At 39.6% G+C, this 27576-nt stretch overlaps 1 protein-coding gene across 2 annotated transcripts; it reads left to right on the top strand.

The window, feature by feature from the left end:
- Nucleotides 1–1941: 1941 nt before the first annotated feature.
- LOC148852652 (RNA-binding NOB1-like protein) lies at nucleotides 1942–27247 on the top strand. Of its 2 annotated transcripts, none has more exons than XM_088942581.1 (6): nucleotides 1942–2305; nucleotides 11633–11961; nucleotides 12958–14086; nucleotides 14370–14538; nucleotides 25779–25898; nucleotides 26088–27177. In XM_088942581.1, exons 2-6 carry the CDS (start codon nucleotides 11655–11657, stop codon nucleotides 26232–26234), a joined length of 1872 nt encoding a protein of 623 aa, XP_088798707.1. In that variant the 5' UTR covers nucleotides 1942–2305; nucleotides 11633–11654; the 3' UTR covers nucleotides 26235–27177. The 2 variants fall into 2 exon arrangements, with proteins under 2 accessions (XP_088798707.1, XP_088798708.1); XM_088942582.1 differs by having other exon boundaries at nucleotides 1971–2305; nucleotides 26785–27247.
- The last annotated feature ends 329 nt before the right edge of the window (nucleotides 27248–27576 follow it).

Raw genomic sequence — 27576 nt, 5'->3', positions numbered from 1 at the left:
GCTGTAAATGAGAATTTATTGTCATCATTGAAAAAAGTCATTACAAAGCTGGAGCAAGATGAAACCAAAGCTGCCCTTATCTTACAAGAGGTAAAAGTGCAATTGTGTAAGTTAATAAATTATATAATAATATATTTTGATAATTTGATACTGATATTTGTTGTTTTGATAATATGATACTAATAATATTCCATGAAGCATTAAGTGGCTTTGGAGATCCTGTGGCTATTAAAGCAAGAACAATAACTGACCTAGGTAAATTAAAATTTTAATATATTTTTTATTTTTCTATTCTTTAATTTTAAATTATCATGTTGTTAAGTGTTAACTAATATATATATATATATATATATTGGTTGATTTATGGCCAAGATGCCCCACATCTTCGTCAAATAGCAATAAGGGTATTATTACAAATGACTTCTTCTAGTGGTTGTAAACGAAATTGGAGTACCTTCGGCCTTATTCATACAAACCAGAGGGATTGAGGGTAAGACACCTCGTTAGAGATAGAAGACATCTATAAGGTTACTTCAACCCAATTGATCTTGATGATATATATGATGAAAATGATCTAGTGATATGATGAATATGATTCGATGCCACATAGTTAAGAGTAATATCATCCAAGTCACAAAGACATGTAATTAATGGATACTTCTAGATATAGTTCTTATGGTTATGGAAAATCAAATAAATGGAATCAACATTATGGAAGATCCATGGAAAATAATGAGATGATGCTTAGATTAAGTAGCAGGAGTTTGAGTTCAATTTCTAATTATGACTACAAGTTTTCTTAATATGAATATGAATCATATGACACGGGTAATACAATTACAACCCTTAGAAGTATAATGAGTTTTGGCTTTTTTGTGGTTTTACTAAAGGATACAGATCAAATTATCATACTCAACCCTATTATCAATAATGTTGTATTAGGGAGTAATTTGAGCATTTCAAACAAATATTTATAATGTCATACTCTAATAGAATGAATTGGGGCGAATGTTGTGCTTTGGTTAAAGATCAACACAATATAGATATAAACAATTATGAACTTGCAAGAAACTCCCTATAGTACTAGATTATTGGTTGCCATCACATGATTTCAGGTATATGAGTAAATAATTTATCAAATAATTAATTTTTATTATGATTTTAATATTTATTTATTAATTATTTTTGAATTGTGTATTATATAGGTTATTAATAGACATCATTCATGAAAGTATATTTTACACTTCTATTTCTAAACGTTTTTTCTTTAATTTTAGACATTAATGTTTTGTGTTAAATCATGCTGCATTGGATTATTAAATATTGATGTGATTATAATTTTAATAAACATTGTTTTATAGTGTTCTTGTGCGTATCTATATGTATCCTAATTTTTCTTTGATACGCATGCGTATCCAAAACATATCTCAATACATATCTTATAATTGCCTTTGTGATACATTAGGCATATCCGGTACTTTGAACCTTGCCTTGTCCAAAAACCCTCCATTGTGAAATTTGATCTAAAATTGCTTTTGTTTGCCCCTTGATCACACACAAATTCCGTTTCAAGGCTCTAGATTAACTAAATCGATTCATTTTCCAATCTTCCCAATCCGGGCCCAGTTGGGCTAATCCAATCATGCCAATCAACTCAGAATGTCTGAAAATCCCACCCTTTAAATTTTGATCCAAACATACACTAATTTATCCTTTCATCCAAAAAGATTTTGTCTCGGCCAGTCTCGCTAGTCCACACTTGCAAACCTCCCTTTGTGATCAGATCCATCTCAATCCTCCATTTTTTACCCAAAATCTCAGCCTTCCATCTAAAATCCCGGTTTGACCATCCTTTGACCCGGTTTGACCATACTTTTTTCTAAATTACAAAAATGCCCCTCGGATTCCCCAAAATTACGAAAATGCCCCTACCTCCCATAAGCTTTCATCGGCCCCAATCGGAAGAATTCAAAGAAACCCACTATTCTCATCTCCCCCCTGTTCGAACGAAACCAGCGAGCAGCAGAGGAGGTAATCCATAGTATCTTCGAAGCTAGACGATGACCTGAACTCCTCCTAGTAGCGGTGCTCTTTCGTTCCCACCTATAGTTGATCCAACTGCAGCGGTGGATCTGTCTCCTCTCAATATCAGACTAAATCCCCAACATGATCGACGGTTTCTGAGTCATCATAATCTTCTGCTCATACCCATCGATAGTTGTAGAAGATTCGAAGAGTGAGTAAAGTGATACAATCTTGATTCCTCTGTTTCGTCAAGTGATTCCAGGCCGAAATCCCCACTCAGGTAATTTTGCAGATTTTATATTTTATTGTCTTGTGATTTGATCTTTTGGTGTTACATTCGGTTGTCGATTGACAGAGGTGGCAATGAGGTTCCGTAGAGCCATCCTCTGTAAATCTTTATTTTACCTACGTTGATGCTGATAATGAGATCCCTGTAATCGTTTTCTCTCTCTCTCTCTCTCTCTCTCTCTCTCTCTCTCTCTCTTTGTGTTCTGTCTTTAAATCCTGTTTTGAATGAAGACGTTAGCGATGCTTTAGCTCTGATGTTGTTTAGTGCTAGCTTGCCTACTGTTGTGGTCGTAGTTGCTTTAATCTATTATGTTGCCGATGTTTTAACACCAATAATTGAGCTTGAAAGGCATTAAACGGTTCAGTCTCTCCGGGGCTGAGGGAGGAAGCTCAAGATCTTTAGGTCATTCAGGAACTCACGCATTGCTGATAAAAAAAAACAATAAAAGCGATTTGATAATTAAGGAGAAAGAATTCAAAACATAAAAAAATATGGACATACATGACTAAAAAGGTGACTAAATAGAGGGGATTTTATTTCAATGTCGCTCTTGGTTATTGGTATCCCATGTGGGCCCCACCTATTTGGACGGGGAGAGGGGTGCCTAACCCCTTCCCTCTCCCATCCGAGTCTTATCTGGATTGGTTAGACGGTGCCTTGGGCTATTAGAGTCACTATTTGAGCCAAAATGATTTTGATACCATTATCGGAGGTCCCATCACCTCCTTTTCCTATTTGATGGGTGGCAACTCCAATTCCAGCCCAAGTGAGTCGTTTTTCTGATGCTCACACTCGGGGAACCGGGCCGACCTGTACTGCGTCTGAGAGCACCAAGATGGGGCCCAAGCCCCCATTGACCAGAAGATTGTCAACCTATAGACATAGCTCGGTGCCGTCAAGGACGCTCTCTGCTAGGTCAGAGAGCTAAGCCGACGCCTCGGCAAGCTAAAACCCCCCGTCTAGGAGGATGGATGCCTTCACCCCGGACATCATCTCAGAGCCTCTCCTACCTAGTGATTTAAAAGGTGCGCCTAGGCGCACAGGCGAGGCTCATTTCAAGGTATGCGCCTCGCCTATGTCCTAGGCGCAACCCTTTCAAAAGGCGCACCAGCAGCCCTTTCAAAAGGCGCACGCCTGGTGCGCCTAGGGATGCATGCCTTTTGAAAATTTGACTCTTTTTTGCTTTTTTAAACGAAGCGGCTGGGCCGAGGGTTCCACCCCGGACCCCCAATTTGGTAACGTTGTTCATTCGTTCATCCTAATAAAATGTATTATTAAAAAGCAATTAAAATTATAAAATCATTATTTTTTGTGTGAAAACTAAGAATTTAAGACCTAATGTGGACTTCTTTGGGCTTGCCTCGAGGGGCGTGGCACAAAGGAGGCTCGTAGAATTAGGAATGTAATATGTTTTACATTACATTAGCTACTTGAAGTAATGCAATTGAATGAAAAAAGAGAATAGAGGTTTTACATGTTTGAAAATGTTTATATGTTTGGTTTTATTTTTAAGTTCTCATTTGAATATGCTTTACATCTTATGTTTATGTATTTTAATTTTAGATAATAGGTTTTTTAAAACATTATTTTAAAACTTAAGTTTATATTTTTTATTAATATTATGTTTAATATCTTTTGATATTTTTTGAATTTTTGGCATTTTTTTTTGAATTTTTAGCATTTTTGTATTTTTGTGCCTCCTCGCCTTGTGCCTCAGGCGCAAATTGACCCTTGCGCCTTGCGCTTTTAAAACATTGCTCCCGCCGCACTTCAAAGTGCCAACGTTCAAGATATACAATGGAACGACCAACCCAGACGACCACTTGGAAAGTTTCAAGGCACTCATGCTCCTCTACAGATACTCCAATGCCCTGACGTGCCGGACTTTCTAGGCGACCTTCAAGGGGGCAGCCCGCTGATGGTTCTTCGGTCTCCCCCCTCAGTTCATTAGCTCCTGGGAACAATTTGCCAGTCTCTTCCTTACCACTTCATCAGTAGTCGACGATGCCAGAAGAGCGTCGTCTCGCTAATGGCTGTTTGACAGAAGCGTGGTGAGAGCCTACAGTCCTACATTGACCGCTTTAAGAAGGAGGAGCTCGAGGTCTGGGACCTTGACCCCATGGTCTCCATGCACACAGCCATCAACGGCCTCCTGCTGAGCTTGGCCCTCAAATGCTCAGTAGCCAAGACACTACCAAGGTCCAAGGGGGAATTTTTGAAGAAAGCCCAAAAGTATATTGCTACCGAGGAGGCCTCGGCCGATGACCGCTAGGAGGGAGAGGCCGACCATCACTGCGGAAGCCTAGAGAAGAAGAGAAGCAATGGAGATAGCCGCAGCGGCAACAACAATAACAACAAAGACAACAAGAAGCCATCGGCCACGACCATAGCTTACAACAAATACACGACACTCAACTCCACCCGAACACAGATCCTCATGCAAGTAGGCAAGGAGGAGTACGTGAAGTGGCTAGAGAAGATGAAGAGAAACCCCAAGAGGGGTAACCTGAAGAAGTACTGCAAGTATCACCGTGGCACCAACCATGATATCGAGGATTGTTATGAGTTGAAGAACGAAATCGAGTCCCTCATTCGCCGTGACCATCTGAAGCAATACGTGGGGGGCGAGGTCGATGCCTCGTCCTTGCAGCAACAGCAGCAACAGCGGCAACAATAGCAACAACTAGCATACGTCATAGAGGTCATCATCGGAGGCATGACCTCGGCCCGCAAGGCCTACACCAGGCAGTTGAACATCTAGGGGCCAGCTCCAAGAAGCCAAAGTAGAATGAAGCCCTCGCATTCACAGACGAGGACTTGAAGGGGATCTCAGTTCCCCATGATGATGCCCTAGTAGTATTTGTTGTTGTTGCAAACTTTATGGTGAAGAGGATATTGGTGGATAGCGCCCGAGCACCTTGAGCGCCTCTAGCCTACCGATGTGCCATTCGTCGGCTTCTCCGTGAATGTGGTTAGACCGGAAGAAAGAATCACCCTACTAGTCACGGTAGAGATGGAACCTTGGTAGATAACGAGGATGAATGAGTTCCTAGTCGTGAAGATCGACTCCCCCTACAACGCCATCATCGGGAGGCCGACCCTCCACACGCTCAAGGCAGCCATCTCCTCTTATCACCTCGCCCTCAAGTTCCTCACTGAACACGGCGTCGAAGTCATTCGGGGGGATCAGCAAGTCGCCCGCTAGTGCTATGTGGCAGCACTAAAGGGAAAAAACAAAGAAGCTTTGCCACTGAAGGGTCTCGACCTCAAGGAGCGAGTCGAGGCCAACCGGCCGAAGACCTAGTCTTGGTCCCCTTAGACAAGGCCGAGCCCGAAAGATCAGTCTGCGTCGGGTTCAACCTTCCCCAAAAAGCCTATTCAAACTGGTAAGTTTCCTCAGAACTAATGTTGACGTCTTTGCGTGGTCTGTCGCTGACATGCCCGGAATTGACCCTTCAGTCATCAGTCACAGGTTGAGCTTGGACTTGAGCTCTAGGCCAATTTGGTAGAAAAAGCGGAACTTTGCATCAGAGTGATGGAAGGCTATAGGAGAGGAAGTTGACAAGCTACTTGACGCTGACTTCATCCGAGAGGTACATTACCTTAACTGGTTGTCCAATGTGGTTGTGGTAAAGAAAGCTAACTGGAAATGCTGGATCTGTATTGACTTCACAGACCTCAACCGAGCCTGTCCCAAAGACGGTTTTCCTTTGCCAAGGATAGACCACCTCGTCGACGCCATCGCAGGGTTCGAGCTACTCAGCTTCATGGATGCCTATGCGCAACCTAGTCGGCTCGATGCTCGTCTTGCCTACAGACATGGCATTACGACTCGTCTTGCACACGACTCTGACCCAGAGCCTGTCTCGGGCACGACTCTGACTTGCCAACACGAGAACCCGTGGTGCACACGGTCCGCGCTCGCCACCTAAATCCGTTCCCCTCACGGTTTACGGTTAGAACCCGTAGAGTGGACGACCTGCGCCCGCCACCAAAATATGCCCCCCTCATGGGTTACGGTTTGTTAGCAGCGAGACCCGTTCTACATACGACTAAGTCACAACCTCTTGTTTCCAAGTGTTAACCTCGATGACCCTAGCTGAGGCCGACGCCTCACACAAACTCACCTCAAAACCAATAAGAAGCAGGACTGGGGGCAAGGACTCGAGCTCACGGACACCAAGGCTTAGGCTGATTGCCTCTGGACAACAGAAGTCACCTGCAACATCCCTCGGAGAGAAGAATTAAGACCGAGTCAACGCCACCGCAAGAAACGATGAGTGCGTCCTAACAAACCGAGGCCTAGGTCGAGGCCCTCGACAAAGGAAGCCCTTCGACGTTCCCTAGAAAAGACAAGGCATTCCCCTCAGCCGAGGCCTCCGTTAGACAGGCCCAACAATGCCACCCAGCATGGATGACACACTCTCTTCGGCCGAATCCGAGGTCCTCAGCTTAGACCTCTTCCACGGCTTTGATGCGGTCGGTGTGCTATCGGGGACCAATGATGCGGTGTGCTATCGGGGACCAATGAGGGTGTGCAAAACAGAGGTCGGTGTGCTACCGGGGATCAATGATGTGGTCGCACGTGGCAGCCTCGAATGACAACACTCCTTAAGAAATGATCGCATCCTGATTGTTCGAGTTCACCTACCTCCAAGCGACCTCAAGTATAAATAGGGGCAACCTTTCAAGGTAAACATCTGGAATCTAGACTTAGACTGCTAAGAACTCTCCAGTTTCCTTTGTGGCCTTGTCTGAGTACTCGCACCTCAGGCCTCGTCCACTTGGTGTTGCACCCGTACTAACTTGACCATTGGAGTTCCCGCCTGGGGTTGGCACCTGGGGCCTTTGACATTCTTTCTCCCTGTAGGTCCGACCTACTAGTCTTCGGCCACAATAGACCTTGGACTCCTTAGACAGCCCTTGGCTCAAAGTGAAATTACAATGTTGCCCTTAGCCTATTCTGACCAGCAACACAACAAGATACTTATAATGGGTACAAAATCCTTCAGCCATTGCCGTTGGAGGTAGGCCAAAGGGTATTTACAAATTCCAAATTGAAACAACAAGGGGTATTTACAATTTCTAAATCTTTACAAATTTTTGTATTGAATCAGGTATTTTATCTTTGATTTCCAAATGCTCTTGTTTCCTTATGGGGGCGGTAGTCTTTACTGTCCATGAGTGAATCCAAAACGGTCCTTCATGTCCCAACTATAAAAAAAAACCCCAAACCCAAATCATCCACAAAATTATAGAATGAAGAAGTCTCGCACCTTGAATCTCTATTAAACAACTTTCATAGGTTGAATCTCTACTGAACGAGTTTTGTAGCTTGAATAAAGAAGAATGGGTGTCGTCTGAAAAAGTTTTGTGGCTTGAATAGAGAAGAAGAATGAGTGTCGTCATCTATTCGCGTCGTATTTATCTTGTCTTCGACTGAATAAAGCATCGGAGTTTGGATTTGGACTCTACACTTGCAATCGTATGTGACTGTTACTGTGAGAGCTGAGAGGTGGATAGTTTGAGAGATGAGAAGCTTAATCGAATGAGGGTTTTTCGGATTTCTCTCTCTTTGTTAATTGAGACAAAACCATCCTGTAGTGGGGACCATGATTGTAATTTGTACCTCAAGTGGAATTCATTAAAATAGTATAATATATATATATATATAAGCTCTAAAGCTCCCGAGCCTAACGGGTGAATTTCAAAATGTTCGAGTTTGGCTTGATTTACATATGAACTGCATATAAAGCTCAAATTCGGCTTGAAGCTTGATTTGGGCTGAGCCGAGCCAAGCTTTTTCACGAGTCGAACTCGAGCAGCTCGTGAATAGCTTGACTCGTGTCCACCTCTAGCAGGGAGAGAGGAGCATGTCAAGGCACAGAAATAGAGAAACATCACAAGAAACTTACGGGCCTCATGGTTAAGAGGATTTGACTGAAGTACAAAAAAAATTAAATAGCCCAGAAGCATTAGTATATTTGGCAAATGTCGAAGCTCCAAATAAAATTGAGGGAATAAATCCGAAGAAAAATCCTTTCTTGATAAACCTAAAAAACGAAAGCTAAGAACCATCAATATAATTGGCAATGTCTGCCAGACCGCCAATGAAAAGGGTTCGTAGAGATTAAGAACCAAAAATACAAAGAAATAGGGGAAGAAAAACTACACAACCAAAAAAATCAATTAGTTTTGTTGACCTGTTCGCCATTGATGAGTTTTCAAGCTTTTGCCTTCAATCCCACAATGAAAGATGAAATAAACCCACATGAGAGAGAAACCACACTCTAGGGCTGAAACCATTGGGTTGCTAGAGAAAAACCCTCTAATATTCTACCAGAGAGCGAGAAAAAGTTGCAAAACCCTAGACTTTCCTAGACTTCGGTTGATTGAGCGAGCTGATTATTGAACAGACTTTGAGGCTTTGGACTACTACATCCGATTTGGTCATCCAATGTACTGGACGATGAAATTTTGGATCAGTCCAATCCGATGCAACAATTTGAACCATTCAAACCGGTTCAATTGGTTACGGTTCGGATGGGTTCCAATCCAAACTCCGTCCATTGACGGCCCTACCTAGCTACCCTCCACCCAATCCCACCCGACCTTAATGGGTCACCCGCTCCATGTTCACCTGCCACTAGCATGGTCTTGCATTGATGATTGGATGGGCATGAGTGGGTTTCAACATGGGTGGGTCAAATGGGTTGGGTGTTGAAACCCACCCACATTGACCCACCCACGTGAGTGGGTCAAATGGATGATTGGATGGGCATGAGTTGGTTTCAACCCAACCCATTTGACCCACCCACCGATCCACGTTGAAACCCACTCATGCCCATCCAATTATCCATGTAGGACCATGCTAGTGGTAGGTGAATATGGAGTGGGTGACCCATTAGGTTGGGTGGGATTGGGTGGAGGGTAACTGGGTAGGGCCGTCAATGGACCGAGTTTGGATTAGAACCCATCCGAAACGTAACCAATTGAACCGGTTTGAACGGTTCAAATTGTTGCATCGGATTGGACTGATCCGAAATTTCATCCTCAGTACATTGGTGGACCAAATCGGATGTAGTCCAAAGCCTCAAAGTCCGTTCAATAATCTGCTCGCTTAGTCTCTACGAACCCTTTTCATTGGTGGTCATTGCCAATTATATTGACGGTTCTTAGCTCTCGTATTTTGGGTTTATCGAGGAAGGCTTTTTCTTCGGATTTATTCCCTCAATTTTATAAATGAATGTATTATCGTTGGTTTATTTGGAGCTTTGACATTTGCCAAGTATACTGATGCTTCTGGGTTATTTAATTTTTTTTTTGTACTTCAGTCAAGTTCTCTTTACCATGAGGCCCGTAAGTTTCTTGTGCTGTTTCTCTATTTCTGTGCCTTGACACGCTCCTCTCTCCCTGCTTCCCCTGATGCTGATGGGCTGGTGAGAATCAGTTTGAAGAAGATAGCCTTAGATGAAAACAGTTTATATATTGCAAGAACCATTTACAAAAAGGGCAAGCATGCTTTCTAGAAAAAAATGTTTGCAGTAATTTGGGTGACTCAGATGTAGGTAGACTGTCCCCTAAAGAATTATTTGATCTGCCACAGTTTGGCCAGTTCAGATGCGGATATTGTATTTCTGAATATTTACTTGAATTCCCGATATTTTGGAGAGATTGGTATTGATATTGGTAATGCTGTTTTTGCAATAATTGGATTTTAGTTCGACTGAACTGTGATTTATTTCATGGTTTCTACTTTTGAAGTTTCCCTTGTATTTTGAAGTTTCAGAACTATAAAGTATAAATTACGAAGTTTCTGTTGTATTATATGTATGAAGTTTGATATTAAGTGGGCAACCATTACTTGCAGTTAGTTCATTGAATCTAGACCATCAGTTCTGCAATCAAGAGAAATGTAGTTTGGACTGATTGAATCTAGTTTTGTGTTTTTTGTAAAACTTCTAATATATTTTTATATATTTTTATATTTTTTGAGTTTTTCATGTAAAATTTTAAAGTTTTATTCAGTTTGCATTTCAATTGGACCAATTTGGACTCGGTTTGTATGAGTTCAGACTGGATTGGGTCCAGTCCATTTGTAAATGGACCCATGTTGGATCAGATCAGATTGGACCAAATCCAGTCCAATTGACACCCCTTACTCGAGGGTGCCCATTAGGGTCAGGGTGGGTTGGGTTGGATCGAGGATTTATTAGTGAGGGCCTTTTTTAGGGTTGAAAGTTAAAACTCCAAACTTTGAAGGTTTCTCCTGTGGGTTGGGTTGGATCGAGGATTTATTAGTGAGGGCCTTTTTTAGGGTTGAAAGTTAAAACTCCAAACTTTGAAGGTTTCTCCTTGGACTCTCTGTGACAGTGAGGTTAGACCCACAAAACTCTCTTCATCTCCTCTCTGTTTAGGGGTTGTTGAAATCGCCAAAACAAGGTTCAACATTGTTGTTGACCAGCTTCTCACCCTTGTTTCTCGTCGCATCATTCTTATCACCACTAATCTTACCATTGTTTCTCGATGCCACCAATCTTGCCTCTGATTGGAGCTCCACATCCCTGATTGGTTCTACCAATCTCACCAAAGCAATGATGCTGTTTCTTGCTGCTGCTTGAAACTAAGGGATGAAGCTTCTTTTATTGTTTATGAAAAATGAAGTCTGGTCGGGAACTCGGTTTATCTGTACCAAATAAATGCTGAATATTATGTCCCTCCAAATTCCCAAGTTGTCAATTCCTCTTTCAGTCTTCTCCTCCTGGATACATTGGACCCCAATCAAGGCTGAATATTCTTTCGCAGTCTTCCAGTTGTCAAGGCTGAATATTATTTCCCATCCATCTGCGTCCATTCTGGAATGTCACAGGAAGAAAAGTTAGGAACAACATGTTTTTTTGAACTTTATATTTATGGCATGCTCAATGAAAGCCTTTTCAGTTACTGATAAAAAACAATGTTGTTGGAACTCTCCTCAATTTCAAAAATTAAGTAAAATGGTTCAATGAATTATTGGTTTTGTTAGTTCCTTATCATTTAAAAAATGTTTTGTATTAAGAAGAATGAATGAACAACAATCTTCCACTTTGTTAAAACAGTAGTAAGCCTATCAGTAGTTAACATCAGTTGTTTTTTATTTCAAAGGCTTGATGCTATATGACTAGATCATCCTAATAGGTTTTCATGAAAACAATCAAGTCCCAATAACCAAGTGCAATAATATTACCACTTGAATGCCCATGCATTTTATCTTTTCAATCAAATGGGGACAACTCTAGCTCTTCTTATAACTCAATTGTTTCGATGTCTCTTGTTTAGCATTTATAATTCTGGTGCAACAATGGATGTTCCTTCACCAACCCCTGGTTGGAGCAACATCGTTAAGAAACCACCACATCCAACACAGCAAGAAAGTGCAGTGAACCGGGTTTTTGAGAGTTGTAAATCAAGTAAAGGGATCGCTGTTGCTGTTGTTGATGCCAATGCTTTGATTCAAGGTGGAGAGAAGCTGGCCCACATTGCTGATAAGTTTGTTTCAGTGAGTGAAGTCGTGGAGGAGGTGCGAGATCCAGTCTCTCGACACCAGCTCGCTTTTGTACCTTTTACAGTGGATATCATGGAGCCTTCGCCTGAAGCATTAAAGAAAGGTTCATCACATGTTTTAATTTTTATTTTTAACTCCTTGAATTAATTATAATAGAACACAATAATTAGTTTTGGTGCAATGTTTTGTATTAGCAATGATGTACCTTCTTGATGGTAATGTATAGAGATATGAATTTTTACAAGCCCGCTATTTGATGATATTTTACTTCAAATGCTGAAAACATGCAGAGTAGCTAGAATTGTCATCCACTAACTCCTGTCGGTCTTCACCAAGTGGCATCCATAGCCAAATTGATGATTGGATGGCCTCATTATCATTGTCATCATGTTAGCATAGCATTTCAGTGGGTCATTGGAATGATGTTTACTTTCATTACATTGGATCTTTGGATCAAGTCCTGCTTTCGCTTGTATTATCCATGGTTCATCAAGATATGCTAGGTGTTGATAAAGGAGAATACACCTGAAGACATAATGGATGCATTCATTATATTTTGTCAAGACTTGGCTTAAGAATTTTCTTTGTAATGCTATTGCATTGTGTGCCAATAAGGTTGAATATATTCCACATTTAAGTACATGTCATGAGTTTATCTCATCTGATATTACAAGTGCAGGGTTCAATACTATATTAATTAAAGGACATACCTGTGAAAAAAATTCTGACAAAAGGAAAGAGTTATAGATTATGTGGCGTTTTCATAGTATTGTTATTTTGATTTCCGTGGAGTGAAATTTCTTTTATCCTTAACTTTTAGTTGATTTTCTTGTTCATTTTGATGTATCTGCATCCCAAAAAAGTGGTAGAGAAATGCTGATAAAAAAAAGTGGTAGCGAAATGTTTTTATAGAACCTCTCGTCATAGTTTCTTATAGGACGTATATCTCTCAAGGATTAGCGAAGTAATTTTTGAAAGTTGTGGTTCAAGTGATGCAAGTGCTTGACTTTCCCTTTTTTGTGCTAAATATTTTATGACTAAGTCATGTATTGCTTGGTAATGGAGACACTTATGCAGCTAATATGTTTTTACTTGTCAGTTATCAGCTTTGCCAGGGCAACTGGTGATCTACATACTCTTTCAGATGTTGATCTAAAACTTATTGCACTGACTTACACATTGGAAGCTCAGATCCATGGGATAAAGCATCTCAGGGACAATCCTCCACCAATCCATATGGTAAATGTAAAAAGGCTTGCTGAGAAGGAGATGCCTGGATGGGGCTCTAATGTTCCTAACTTGGAAGAATGGGAGGCTTTGGAACATGCAGTTGATACTGAAGGAAACCATAATTCAAGAATCCTCCCTTTGAAAGACTTGAACTTGAATACCATCCCAGACAATGTCCAGCTTAATTGTGAAGATGCTTCAACAGAAAATGGTGGTGAATCTCACTGTGATGATCAGGATGATGTTAATCATAGTTCAAAGGAACCTAGAAGATATATGCATACAAAGAAAGAGATAAAAATTGAAGGGAAGAAGATGGTAGCCAATGGAATTGATGCTTCTCAGGGACAATTTGATGATAATTCTAATAATTGGCTGCCTGCTGTGAGTCGCAGTACTCACAGAAGGTATCTCAGAAGAAAAGCTAGACGTGAATTGACCGAGGCATCATTGGAAAAAGAAGATTACCCAGATGTAGAGACTGATGTGAAAAATAATGTTGAGGAGACTAGATCGCATGGTCTAAATAACAGTTCTGAAGGAATGCAAACCATTAATGTGATTTCAGTAGATGTAACTACTGAACAGATGTATGATGATAATGATCTTTCTTCCATCTTAAAACAAATGAGACTGGAAGCAGATCCATTGGAGATTCTGCAAGAAGATGAGGAGCAGATCTTGTTTTCTGTGGAGCAGGGCACTTGTGATCCTGTGGCAGTTGAAGCTATATCTAATAATACAAATACTGCTGCTGAAAGGAATGTTGAAATATGTAAAGAAGCATCAAAGCAGATGGAGATTTCAAGTCAGACCAGTGAAACTATTGATGCATCATCTGTTGATGACAACAGTAGTGAACAAAGTTGGATGTTACGATCACTATCAGAATCAACTGTGGCATGTTTGACAGGTGATTTTGCAATGCAGAATGTTATTCTACAGATCGGTCTACGTCTCTGTACACCTAGTGGAATGCAGATTCACGAACTGCATAGGTATATCTCTTGTGTGTGTAGATTGAGTGTTTTCTGCTGCTCAATTTTGGTTTCTTTCAGAACATATTCTAGTTCTTGTGCTTTCCATTTTTTTTTTTTGGTGGCAATTACATGCTTTTTAAAATATCAAGTATTCATTTAGGCATGACATCGGTCCATGACACCTATGGAATCATGCATTCAAATTTGTTTTTATAAGAGGCCGAAACATTCAATGCTACATTAGTTGGATGTTACTAAAGGGGTAAATGTGCTCATTTTCTCAAGATATTTCTTTGTTCAGGTGGATATTAAAATGCCATGCCTGCAATAAAGTGACTGCTGAGATTGGGAGGATTTTTTGTCCAAAATGTGGTAATGGTGGGACTTTACGCAAAGTAGCAGTTACAGTTGGTGAAAATGGGGTCATTCTAGCAGCTCGTCGACCACGTATAACCCTTAGGGGTACAAAAGTAAGTAGTTGAAATTTTTGTTCTTTTTTTAGCATTTTGCAAGAATCATATTGCCTCTATAAGTTAGCAAGTAATGGCAACAATACTTCTTAGCTCCCCCCATTCCTAGTTTTTTTATGCCTTAGATAAACCCCGTTTTGATTTGCTTTGTTTCAGTTTTTTTTTTTTTTTTTTCTTTTCTTTTCTTTTTGTCCCCTATCCCACGAAAAATTACATATAATAAAATAAAAACCTTTGTTTTTCATGTTTTGTTGTTATTTCCATATTATTTGATCATCAAATGTTGCATCATGTATGTTGATGTACTTAAAAGGGGGAAAAGGAGTACAGTGAAGCATGAAAGATAAATAAAACTTGGAGAAAAATTCACTTTGAAAGCAATGCCACTAAGTGACATTGCCAATCCAGCACCCATGGACTCAAAAGGACCTCAACCTCTATAATAAATTGTTGGGTCATACCCTAATAAAGAGAGGTCAGCTGTGTTACTACCACAAGCCAAGCCCATTTCAACAGGGTACATCAATCCATTTACTCCAGCAGAAGCAATGGCATTTAAGTTGGGTCTTTTGGTCACTAGCAAAGGAGTTCGGTATCTGAATTTTGGAACTGATACATCACCCAGTCCATCAATGAGAACAATGCCACTTTCCTTTTGGGCTGTTGAGGGTTGCCCATGTTTATTTCTAGTCTTTCTTTCAATCCCTTTTAGTGAAAATGTGCTAGACATAACCAAAATGTTGAATTTTCCTCAGGTTGGTTTCTCAATGGAGCAACATCTAAGCCCTGCTATCAACAATAGTAAGAATAAAAAGACTAAAGTGAACATGATCCTTCTAGATATATAAAAATTTGGGTTTTATATATTATAGTTTAAATTGGGGAGGGTGGGCCTTGGCACAATAATTGGATTGCTACATTGCAATTTGGGTGACCAGTGTTAAAACTTGGAAACAGCCTCTCTGTATGTGCAGGGGTAAGGCTGAATACATCTATCATCTCCAGACCCTGCATTGGCAAGAGTCTTGTGCACTGTGCTGTCCTTTTATTTTAGTTCCAATGGTTTTTGAGTAAAAAAGGACAAAAGAAAAGAAATCAATTTCCCATTGATTTGCAATGAGGAACTATTGCTGCAATTCATGGCATTTCCAACAAATAAAACAAGTTCAGAATAAAAAGAGAAAAAAACAGAAAACTGGTTAAAACTCTGTGAATGAAAATATTAATGCCATATGAGGCTAAGAAGCCCAGATATGCATACCAACATGGAAATGGATAAAGAAAACTGGGATGCAACTCTCCATTTCTTGAGATCCAAGATACATGTACAGATGAATTGTCTCCATCTAATATGCTGATGCCATGCATCTATGTTTAACCTTTTGTTCCAAGTATCATTTCTCAATAGTTATATCTTGTCAATATTTAACTTTCTAATATCTCCAATCTTTAATAGTACAATTTGTTAAGATATGCCATTTGCATATTATATAAGTGTTTATGCTACAAAGAATATTCTACAATTATTCAGGAGGTATCCAGTGTCATATTGGGTGTCTATTTGTCATCAATGGATATGCAAACCATATACGTGTTCTTAGGTATTATAGGACTCAAGAAATGTAGACTCTAATATATGTCCTTCCCAGGGACTGATTAGGCTTTTATTAGAGGGGATTTTAGTTTTCAATGATCCATATCGAAGGGGAGAGTTGAAGGTGATGGGGAACTTCGTGGAGGCCACTCAATGAAGAAGGTTTCTAAGGGTGAAGGCAGAAAATTTTCTGTTCGAGGAACCAAAAATCAAAGGGCAGATCAGTATGAAAATCAGGGAAGCCAAGAAGGCTATAGTGCTCTTAGTAGGTTTGGATGTGGTAGGGTGACTCACAGGCTTTGTAGCAGAAGCAAGCACAAAAGGAAAGGAGAAAAACTAGATAGAGCTCATCACAAAGGTGGGAAGAAGATATGTGATGGAATGCAGAAAAAATCATAAAGGTTCCTTCATAGGTGTTTCAGAGTTTTTTGACAAGAACAGGAAGCAACTGGTTTGTCTTCCTGAAGGAAGAAAGAGCTGGGGGTTGATTGAGATAGTGAAGGTTCTAAGAGAGTTTTTATCAGTAGTTGTTTTTACCCTATAATTCATATTTCTCATTCAGCAATGATTTCTTGAATCTGAATTTGTTTAATTAATGTAGTGCTTAGTGATAGGATATTAGTATTGAGTTCCATACTAATATGTAGTCATCCACTATATGAGGAACTTTTTCCCTTTTATAGAGAAAATCCACTTCAGCTCCTAGAATAGATTATCCATGTGAGAGTACAACAAATTTAAGAGCAAGTTTCAGCCACAAAGTTCTAGGCAATTTGTAGGTTAGGTCTCTATGCTAACAACATGAATCTATTTTAGTCCCTACAATATAGAAAATCAGAGAAAAAGGATCTATTTACCTCCTAAAATAGAGGATTTCTAAAAAAGGAAGATGGTGGTAGATAATTTATGTGAAGTGAATTCTTTTAGCATCAACAATCAGTGCCAAACAATAAATGTCATGTAAAGTCCTGCTACAGCTACCAAGGTTCTTTTAGGCAATTTGTAGGTTAGGTCTCTATGCTAACAACATGAATCTATTTTAGTCTCTACAATATAGAAAATCAGAGAAAAGAATCTATTTACCTCCTAAAATAGAGGATTTCTAAAAAAGGAAGATGGTGGTAGATAATTTATGTGAAGTGAATTCTTTTATCATCAACAATCAGTGCCAAACAATAAATGCCACGTAAAATCCTGCTACAGCTACCAAGGTTCTTTTAGACAATCCATCTGATTCTCCTTTAACATCAACTATGCAGTAGAGAACTAATTATCACTTTTTAACATATATCTTTATGTCATATTAGGTTGTGTTTGGACTATTTCTGTTTTTATCTGAAATGTTTTCAGTTGATCAAAACAAACTGCCTGTAAACTGTTATTTGAGCCTTTTTATACTTGAATGAGGAATACCAAAATACCAAACTTCACTTACATAGTTAAATTGTTAACCTTTCAACATGAAGATGTATATGTACTGTACATATCCTTTCTGATGTGAAAGCACAAAACAACAGTACCAAATCAGACTTTTTTTTGTGTGTTAGAGAGACCCAAGGGGATGCCCGTCTGAAGACCACCCTCTCCACCCTATCCTGTCCATCTGAAGAAAATCCCTCCTAACTCCTGCCTGTTTGAAGACCATCCTCTCCACCCTATCCATCACTTTCTCTGTTGGGGATGCTATCCCTTGAAATATTTTGCTATTTCTTTTTATACGCAGGTTTTAACAGATTGCCATAGGTACCAACATCCATACAAACCTCCCCCTTTTTGTTAAACCCTTGTGCAAGCCATTCAGAAATAAGTTTGCATGCCTGCATACATAATATGGGGTTACTCAAGTCCTAAAGAGGTTCAGAAGGTGTACCCACAGAGTAAGAATATGGGCAATGGATTAGTAAGTAGTCAATCAACCCCATGTCACCTGAAGAGAGACTGCACCTATTGATCAACACCACGCCTCTTGCTGCAAGATTGTCCACCATCAATATCCTATTTAAAATAGCAGTTCACATAAAAAAATCAACTTTGAGGGAGCCCGAGATCTCCAAATCCATCTCCATGGAACTTCCTGACCATCATCATTTAGCAGAAGATTAAAGTAAGATTTGGTCGAAAAGTCTCCATATCTTGAACCAAGCCATCATTAGGTATTATGTGATTGAGCTTCTCCGGCAGTTGCGTTAGCTCTTCAGCCTCCCAATAAAAATTGTTTCTTCTCAATCTAGATGCCCACTCTGCTGCTTGCCATCCAATAAAGTCATTACCATTCTTTCAGCATTGTTTCTTGCTCAATTGCTAATGCAGAAATTTCATACTGAGAGACTTCTAGGGAATTGGACCCACACCATAAAGTCTTCCATAAATTCAGCTTCTCAGCACCATCCACCTTGAAAGCTATCAATTTCATGAACGAACGTTTATGTTGTATTAATACCTTTTGAAATATGCTTTGTGAAGAAAAGTAGAAGAAGCTAAAAGGTTCCAGCAAGAGAGAAAGAAAGAGAAGAAGAAAAGAGAGTGGGATGTCGCCAGAATTGAATTGTTCTGGTTGCCAACCCCTCTTGATTTATATACTTAAATAAAAGAATGAATGATTACAAAGATACCCTTAGTAGGGCGGCTACTTTAAGTAGCTGAACAGTCACAACTTAAAATTAACATAAACTATGGGCCTAAGGCCCAATAACTTCTTAACTGAATAACTTGAATAAAAAAGAAACAAAGCTGGGCCCAATAACTTAAAATCGGCCCAAACTCAACACTCCCCCTCAAGTTGGGAGTAAATGTCACACATTCCCAATTTGCATTGATCATGCTCCAACTCGTTTCTTGCAACTCTTTTTATAAGAACATCAGTAAGCTGCAATGTATGGAAGACAAACTTCCCCTGGGGTCACCCTCTCTCTTATGAAATGTTTGTCCACTTCAATGTGCTTTGACCTGTCATGCTGAACTGGGTTGTGGCCAATGTTAATTGGTGCCTGGTTATCATAGTACAACATCATAAGCTCTTCTGCCTTAATACCAATTTCTCCTAAGGAACATATCTAGAGAAGCTCTAAAACTCCATGTACCATGGCTCTGTATTCAGCTTCTACACTTGACTTTGCCACAACTGTCTATTTCTTATTTTTCCACGAAACTAAATTGCCTCCAACAAGAGTCCAAACTCCTGATGTAGATCTCCTATCATCTAGGCATCCTGCCCAATTAGCATCTGTGTAAGCCTCTAGCTTCAATTGTCCATGGTCAGCAAATAGTATGTCTCTACCAGGGTGTCCTTTCAGATAAGCAAGAATCCTATCCTATCAATAGCCTCCCAATGCTGGACTCGTGGGGCATGCATGTATTGACTCACCGCACTCACTGCATAAGAGATGTTTGGTCTTGTCATACATAAATATAACACACACCCTACTAGTCTCTGATATCTCCTAGTATCCTTCACCAGCTCACCTTCTGATGCATTAATTCTATGATTATGATCAATAGGAGTACTAGCTGCCTTTATTCCAAGTTTCCCTGTTTCTTGTAAAAGATCCAAAACATACTTCCTCTGAGAAATACAAATTCCATGCTTTGATCTTGCTACCTCAATGCCCTAAAAATACGTCAGCTCCCCAAGATCCTTAATTTAAAATTCTTTGTGCAAATTCTTCAAACTGTCAACCTCACTCAGGTCATTTCTTGTAACTACAATATCATCCACAAACTATCAGAACTGACACCAGGGACCCCCTCCGCTTCACTAACAAAGTATGGTTTGATTGAGTCTGAGTATAGCCAAAAGCAATCAAGGCTTTCCTGAACCTGTCAAACCACGCTTTGGGAGACTGTTTTAAACCATAAATAGACTTTTTCGATTTGCATACCTTCCCCTTTTTAGTGCCATTGTAGAAACTAGCAGGAATATCCATATATACTTCTTCTTGCGGGTCCCCATTAAGAAAGGCATTTTTTACATCAAGTTGGAAAAGGCGCCAAGAGTATGTAGTAGCAAGAGAGAAAAGGATCCGAACAGAAGTCATTTTTGCAACTGGTGCAAAAGTCTCTAAGTAATCAATGCCATAGGTTTGAGTGTACCCTTTTGCAACCAGTCTAGCCTTATACCTTTCTATACTTCCATTTGCCTTGTATTTAACTGTATAAACCCATCTACATCTAACAGTTTCCTTGCCCTCTGGTAGATCCACAATTTCCTACATCCGATTCTTAATTAAAGCTGCCATTTCTTCCTGTATAGTTGTCTTCCACTTGGGTTTGGAGAGAACCTCACTAACACCCTTGGGTATAGACACATAGTCGAGGGAAGAAAGGAAGGCTCGATAAGAAGGGGAAAGTCCACTGTAGGAGAGATACTGTGATATGCAATGAGCAATACACTTTCTCTTCCCATTTCTGAGTGCAATAGGAAGGTCCGGGTCATTTGTAATGGAGTTAGTGGAATTAATAGGAATTGAAACATTAGAAGGATCAAGAGGAATACCTAAGTTAGTGCCAGTAGAATCTGGAGTCTCCAAGGAGCCGATAGGAAGTGATATGGGTTCTTCTACTGTGGAATCAACCTCCCTGTGAAGTCATAGGCGTTGTCATGAGAAGCATTGAGAAACAGGACACAAGGGAGGTGGTAAAGAAGGTGGTGACATAGGAGGATTAAACACAGGAGGGTCAAACACATCAGTGGACATAGGGACTGGAATCGGAAGAGGAATAGATTGCTCACTTCCTTCCCCAAAACACTTCCCTTGAGAAGAACCCTTTTAGAAGAAAGGAGTGGACTCAAAAAAGGTGACATCCATAGTGACATACCGACTCCCATAGACTGGGTCATAGCAACAATATCCTTTCTGATTTTCTACATATCCACGAAAAACACACTTCTTTGCCTTCGAGTCACTTCAAGCGGTGAGGACCAAGAACATGAGCAAAGAAAACACAACCAAAAATCTTGAGAGGAATGTGGAACATCTCTCCCTCAGGAAGAAGGAGGCTGAATGGGGTGCTAAATCCAAGAACACGATATGGCACCCTATTAATCAGGAAGATTGCTGTGAGAACTGCATCACCCCAAAATCGAACTGGAATAGTAGATATGATCATCATGCTCCTCGCAATCTCAATAATGTGTTTGTTCTTCCTTTCTGCTACACCATTTTGCTGTGGACTGTAAGAATAATTGTTCTAATGAATTACTCCATGCTCTGATAGATACGAAGTAAGATTTTTCTCAAAATATTCCTTGGCATTGTCTGATCTGAACACTTTCACTCGTACCCCAAACTGTGTTAGCACCATCTGATGAAACTATTGAACCAAGGATGGTACCTCATCAAGTAAATCCAAGAATACCGAGAAAAATCATCCAAAAATAAAAGAAAGTATCAGTAACCACCCATAGAAGGAACATGGTATGATCCCTACACATCAGTATGAATAACATCAAAAGCAGATGAACACCTTTTTTTACTAGCTTTAAATGAATGTTTAGAATGTTTCCAAGCTGACAACCTTCACGCTCTAAACTAGACAAATTAACAAACTCAAATAACTTTGGAAATAAGAAACACAAAGAAGTAAAAGACAAATGTCCCAAACAATTATGCCAAAGCATAATCTAACCCACAGACTTTGTCTCAAAATCCCTACTAACATGATGACTCTGATGATTGGGAAGTGCATCCAGAAGGTAGATTCCATTCACCTCACAACCACTCCCAATCGTCCTCTTTGAAACCAGATCTTGCAAAACACAATGGTTAGGAGAAAAAATCATTGAGCAATTCAAGTTCTTAGTCAAACTACTAACAAATAACAAGTTAGTACTCAATCTGGGTACATGGAGGATAGAGGGTAGGGAAATGGAATCTCAGTTATCTTGACAGATCCCTTCCCAGCAATGGGAACATGGGATCCATTGACTGTGGAAACTCTGTCTCTACCAGAGCAGAGTTGATAAGAGGAGAAAATAGTGAAACTATGGGTTATATGCTCTGAGGCTCCAAAATCTATAATCCAGGGAGGTCCCTCCTTACCTATAGTAGAAACATAGTTTGCAGTGTCATGTGAACTACTTATATAAGCAAAGGAAGTAGAATGTCCACCACCAGATCCACTTGTACCTAGCTGTCCACCTGGTAAGGGATTAGGGCTGACTGCATCTCGTTGATTAATTTACTGTCCATATCTTTTAAGTTTGGCCCTTATTGCAACAGCTGCAATAGACTCCAAAGTAGCTGTAGTAGGGGGTCCAAGTAAGTCACTAGTTATTGCCATATTAACATTTCCCTTCTTGTTTTTGAGTCTATTCGGCACAAGGTGAGGGTGAAGCTTCTAGTAGGTATCTCTTGTGGCTTCTTATAATAGTCACAGATCAGGTCCTTCTTATCTTCCTTCCTGATTTCACTACCACCCCGGTCTCCATTCTGTTTAGGTTTCACAGTACTAACCATAGCTGACTATTTAAGACCCAAATTCTTCATCATCACATTCCTCCTACTCTCTTTTTTTTTTTTTTTTTTATGAATGACACTGAACCAATTCAGTTAAGTGAGTTCATGGATTAAGGCAATTCCTTCTACTCTCTTCTCCTGATACAAAGGCATATGCCTGAGAGAGAGTAACACTATCCCTGGAAAGGATATGTTGCCTTGCAATGTCATACTCGGGATTAAGGCTAGCAAGGAATTCAAAGACTCTATTCTTCTCTTAGAGCTTCTGGTAGGTAGCTGCATCCTTACTACTTTCCCAAACCAATGTCTCTAGATGGTCAATCTCCTGCCATAGGGTTTTAAGGGCCAAAAAATAAACAACAATAGGTTTATCTCCCTGTCTGGTAGCAATAACCTTGTTGCTCAATTGGTAGGCCCTAGCAACATTCTCACTCTATGAATAGGTTTCTACAACCCCATTCCAAATTTCCTTAGCTATATTTGCCCACAAAATGTTTTTACTTATATGGGGCAGCATAGAATTGCATAGCCAAGTCATGACCATATATAATTTTCTTATAGTCTCGGGTTTCACTTCCTCACCAGTGATATACCCCAACTTCCGACGAGCACCAATGGCCATCTTTGTAGATTGTGACCATTCTAAATAGTTTGTACCATCTAACTTAACTATAGTGATGGTCCCAGGCCCGGAAAGGTCTCCGACACCTCCTTTCCCTTGTCGTATTTCACTCCTCGGTTTGTTTTCAACTCCATGACACTTCATTATTCCCAAAAAAGGGTTAGAAAATCACTTTAAGATGAAGAAATATGAAATAAATCTCTTCAGGAACCATAAACACCCTTATGGTACCGTAGATGGTCCTTCCACAAAAGATTCCCTTTTTGCGGGAGCGGGAGAAGAGAGAGAAGAAGCAGCCACTCTCTCTAGAGGCCTCCAAAACAGGTGGGACTTGAACCGCCCCCTTCAGAAAACTCCAAGAAACTCTAGAAAATTAGGGTGTCATTTCCTAGGTCAAAATCGAAGAGTCATACAAAAACAGGAATCTCCCCCGTTCTCCAGTTCTTCCTGAATTTGATGGGAAACCTTAGACCAGCTACAAGGCAAAACAGATCCACCAAAAAATCCAAAAACTGGGCCTACTTGAGGTCTTCGATCAACCTCTCATATCACCATGCAGTCGGCCAATCTAGGGCTTCAAGAAACCTTCGGCCTGCTCTGATACCAAGTAGAAGTTGCTGATAATTGATTCTGATATATGCGCCATTTTCTCAATAGCCTTTCCACTCATTACCTCTATAATGGTCTGATGCCAAAATTTCCCCACCAGTTGGTAAGCAGACCTGTGAGTCTGTGACGATGCTACCAAATGGTACTTCCCTTCATCATATGTACAACTCCATAAGAAATAACACTAGGGCTTGGTTTGGTATGGAGGACTTGGTTTTATGTTAAACAATACTCCTAATAATGGTGAGGCTGCTTTCACTGCATCACAGTGAAAGTATTAATATAATGGAGATTACAATATGCCAAGTATCCCAAGCATATGGATTTAAAGACCAGATCTAAGTCGCTATTATTAGAATGCAGCCCAAAACAAATGCTCCCTGTTAGTCCCATATGTCACTAGAGTTTGCCAAAAAAATGATATGAGAAGAAATGCACATATGACCCTGTAACAGCACCACCACCCTGTAAAACTTCCAGAATGGCCTCAAGAAAACCATATACATCATCCAATAATAGTCTTTTGTGGACATACGTACTTCTGAAATAAATCAAATTCATCAGAGCTCAAGTAACCATCACTGTTTGCTTCAAGCAGATGCATCATCTACTCAGCATCCTCTCCTGCTCCAAGCTCTTCCATCAGTTCTTTAAGTTCTTCCATACTAATCCTATCATCTCCATTCATATCAAGAAGGCGGAATATTTTGTCCCTCTGGTCAATTTCAATACCTTTGTGATAAAAAAAGAGAGATCAGATAATGGTTTAGCTGACACCTTAGCAAAAAAAGGGACTTTAAAGGAGAGTTTGTACTCAACATCAAGGACACAAAGTTTAAACTTGAAGCTATTAAAATCTAAGGTTACATATCCATTCTTCAAGACTCAATCAACATCTTCTTCATCTTCACTCGGAAGTTCAACTTCATCTTTATTGTCATTTGACTTGTAGTCGTTCAAATCCTCTTCCATAGAGCAACAAAGGCTAGTGGAAAAAGACCAAGACAACTTCAATTGGAAGATGAAGTTGAAGCTCTAGATCTTTTATTCCTTAGCGGCTCTTCAGCTCCTGAAGCTCAAGCAACATCTCCCCATGTTACTATATTGTCATCAAACACCAAATCATTTTCTGCACCATCCTCATCACATTCCACCTCCCCCAATAACCATTCATTACTCTCATCAATATCTTTTAATAAATACTTTAAAACATGGAGGCGTGATTATAGGCGTAGTTTAGAACGTAAGAGGCATAAACCTCCTGAACACAAGAGGGTTTTTTTTTTGTCTTTTTATATGAGGTATGCATGGCATATGCCTCTAGCACGCCTCGTGAAAAAAACATGTGATGCCTACTCACAACTCATAGTAACTTGGGAGTTTTAATCCCGATCCATATTGCCTCATCGCCTCTATCATTGCTTCAAAACTTTACTAGCTTGAGGTATTCAACGAATACTAGCTTGATAAAACCATCTAGCGATGTGTATGCATACTTGCTCTCTCCCTTCTTTGTTATAGATATCAATAATAGTGATTTGCTTTTTCTGTTCTCTCTTCTTGGATTCACTTCTTTTGCACTAGTAGGAAAGAATTTATCCAAATGCTTCTTTTGCCTTTTTATTGGGGGATTGTTTAGAATTTGAATGACATCTTGAACTTGAAGCATAGCTTACATTTCCACCAACACTAGAAATGTGACTACCACCAAGCACATGCAACTTGCCCCCCATTCCATCTTCATCTTCAATTATACTTTCAAAATCATCAAAGTCTAGATTTTTTCCCCTTGATCTCCAAACATATTCTCTTTCGCCGACTTTTTTCTTTGCATGTATGCTAATATCACTTCTTTTGCCTCTTTGGGTCATTTACTACAAAGTTTTTGCATTTATTAATTCTTTGGGTCATTTATTAATTCTTCATGTATGTACCTATACTGATACTTAGCTGTTTACAGTTTTCACTGCCTTTACCTCAAGGTGGAAGAGATGCAATCACCAAAAACCTCATTTTACGTGAAGATCAGTTACCGCATAAAGTCCTGTACCCCAAGATAAAGAAAAAATCAAATAAACAGGTTGAGTTTCTCTTGATAAGTATCACAGTTTCTTCCTTCTCTCTCTCTCTCTCTCTCTCTATATATATATATATATATATATATATATATATATATATTTTCATTCATATTGGTTTTACATGATTTTTTGTTTGTGGCATGTCATTAATATCACATCATAACATAGGTTGGTTTATTTCTTTACTGTAGGGAGAGGACATTTTAAATTCTGACAATATCTTTGGCCCAGTTTCTGGCAAGAAAGCTCCTTTGAAACCTCCAATCAGACAAGTATTAGCAGTTTTCAGTGGAAAGAGGAATCCTAATGATAATCATTATTCTCGTTCTAAGCACTAGTTGCATTAGGCAGCTCAAATGGTGGCTTCATCGCCTTTGTTTTCATTTCATTGGCATTAATATTCAGAATGAGCACAGAAAATGCACATCAGATAGGATCTAGTGGGTTTATGACCAAATCTGCCCCTTTTTGAATTTTTTTAGAACTTTTATTTTGAACGGAAAGATGGGCAGGTCTGGAGCCTTCTCAGACATGTCTATGGTTTTATTCTAGCTTCTATTACTGCACTTTCCCTTTGGCTCGGTTTGTTTGCGGTGCGAGTTTCATCTTCAATGGTGTAAATGCATGATTGCAAATAGGCTCGGTATAAATTTTTCTTTTGACCTGTGATATCTTTTTGTTTTTTAGAAGTAAAAATAGTATATAAAAATGAAGTAATCTCCACTTTATATACGAAGCCAGTTGATGTGTTCTCTGGTTTACATGAGAAAGAATTGAGGTAGGAAGGTGGTGCGAATTTTGCATTAGTTTTTGAAATACAAAATTTTTGCTGCCTGAAGTGCAAATGAGACAATGATCAAATTTTATATTAGGTAGGATTATTTGCAGGAGTCTTCTCTACCAAGAAGCAAGTACGAAAAAGATGTTTGCATTGACAAGCATACAAGTGTTTGGGGTCCATGGTGGAAAGACCATTAATGGGGTTACAAGTGTTGCAAACAAATGATACGGAACACTTACTGCACAGGTACAGCTAGAACTGAGGCTGCTGAAGCCACATCTGATTTTATGAGCCGATACAGGAGCTGAAGAGACAAAATTAACTTTCTGATCTTTTTTGTTGTAATTTTTGGACAGTAGGTTATTGAGTCCTTGAATTGACTAGTATAGTGGTTATTCTTTTTGGTAATCTTCTATTGTTGAAGTTTTTACTTGAGTGATTAGTCTGTAAATATGTATATACACTAGGATCAATGAAGCTTATATGAGTTTCTACAGCAACCTGTAAATATGTATAGATGTTTTACTCAAAGGATCAATGAAGTTTATTTGAATTCCCACAGCAGTCTGTAAATATCTACAGATGTTCTACTTCTACACGAAGGATAACGGAGTTTATTTGAGTTCCTACAGCTTATGCAACAAATGGTGAGTGATTTCCATGCTCTAGAGTGATTCCGGGAAGTAGGAACCCTAAAAACTAATCGTCATCATCAGAGAGATTCTGAATCGTAAAGGCTCAGTTTGAAAGAGTACAAATACATACAAAATAATGCAAAGTTTTGCACACTACATATTCGTATTTGCACTGATTCCAAATTGAGCCTAATATTATGTTTCGTTTGAAATAAAAGGTAGGGAGAGGTAAGAAACCTGTGCAAAATTTGTAATGGTTTTCCT

Source organism: Nelumbo lutea, chromosome 5, assembly GCF_056320005.1.
Source record: "Nelumbo lutea isolate HS-2025 chromosome 5, American lotus-T2T, whole genome shotgun sequence".
NCBI classification, from domain to species: Eukaryota; Viridiplantae; Streptophyta; class Magnoliopsida; order Proteales; family Nelumbonaceae; genus Nelumbo; species Nelumbo lutea.
Note: the sequence above shows the minus strand (reverse complement) of the source record. Positions and strands in the feature narration are given on the sequence as shown.

Excerpts from the sequence above, each read along its gene's own strand:
- LOC148852652 (XM_088942581.1), top strand. The coding sequence starts at position 11,655 with ATGGATGTTCCTTCACCAACCCCTGGTTGGAGCAACATCGTTAAGAAA. Across the intron at positions 14,087-14,369 it reads CAGATTCACGAACTGCATAG|GTGGATATTAAAATGCCATG; the intron begins GTATATCTCTTG and ends TTCTTTGTTCAG. Across the intron at positions 14,539-25,778 it reads TAACCCTTAGGGGTACAAAA|TTTTCACTGCCTTTACCTCA; the intron begins GTAAGTAGTTGA and ends AGCTGTTTACAG.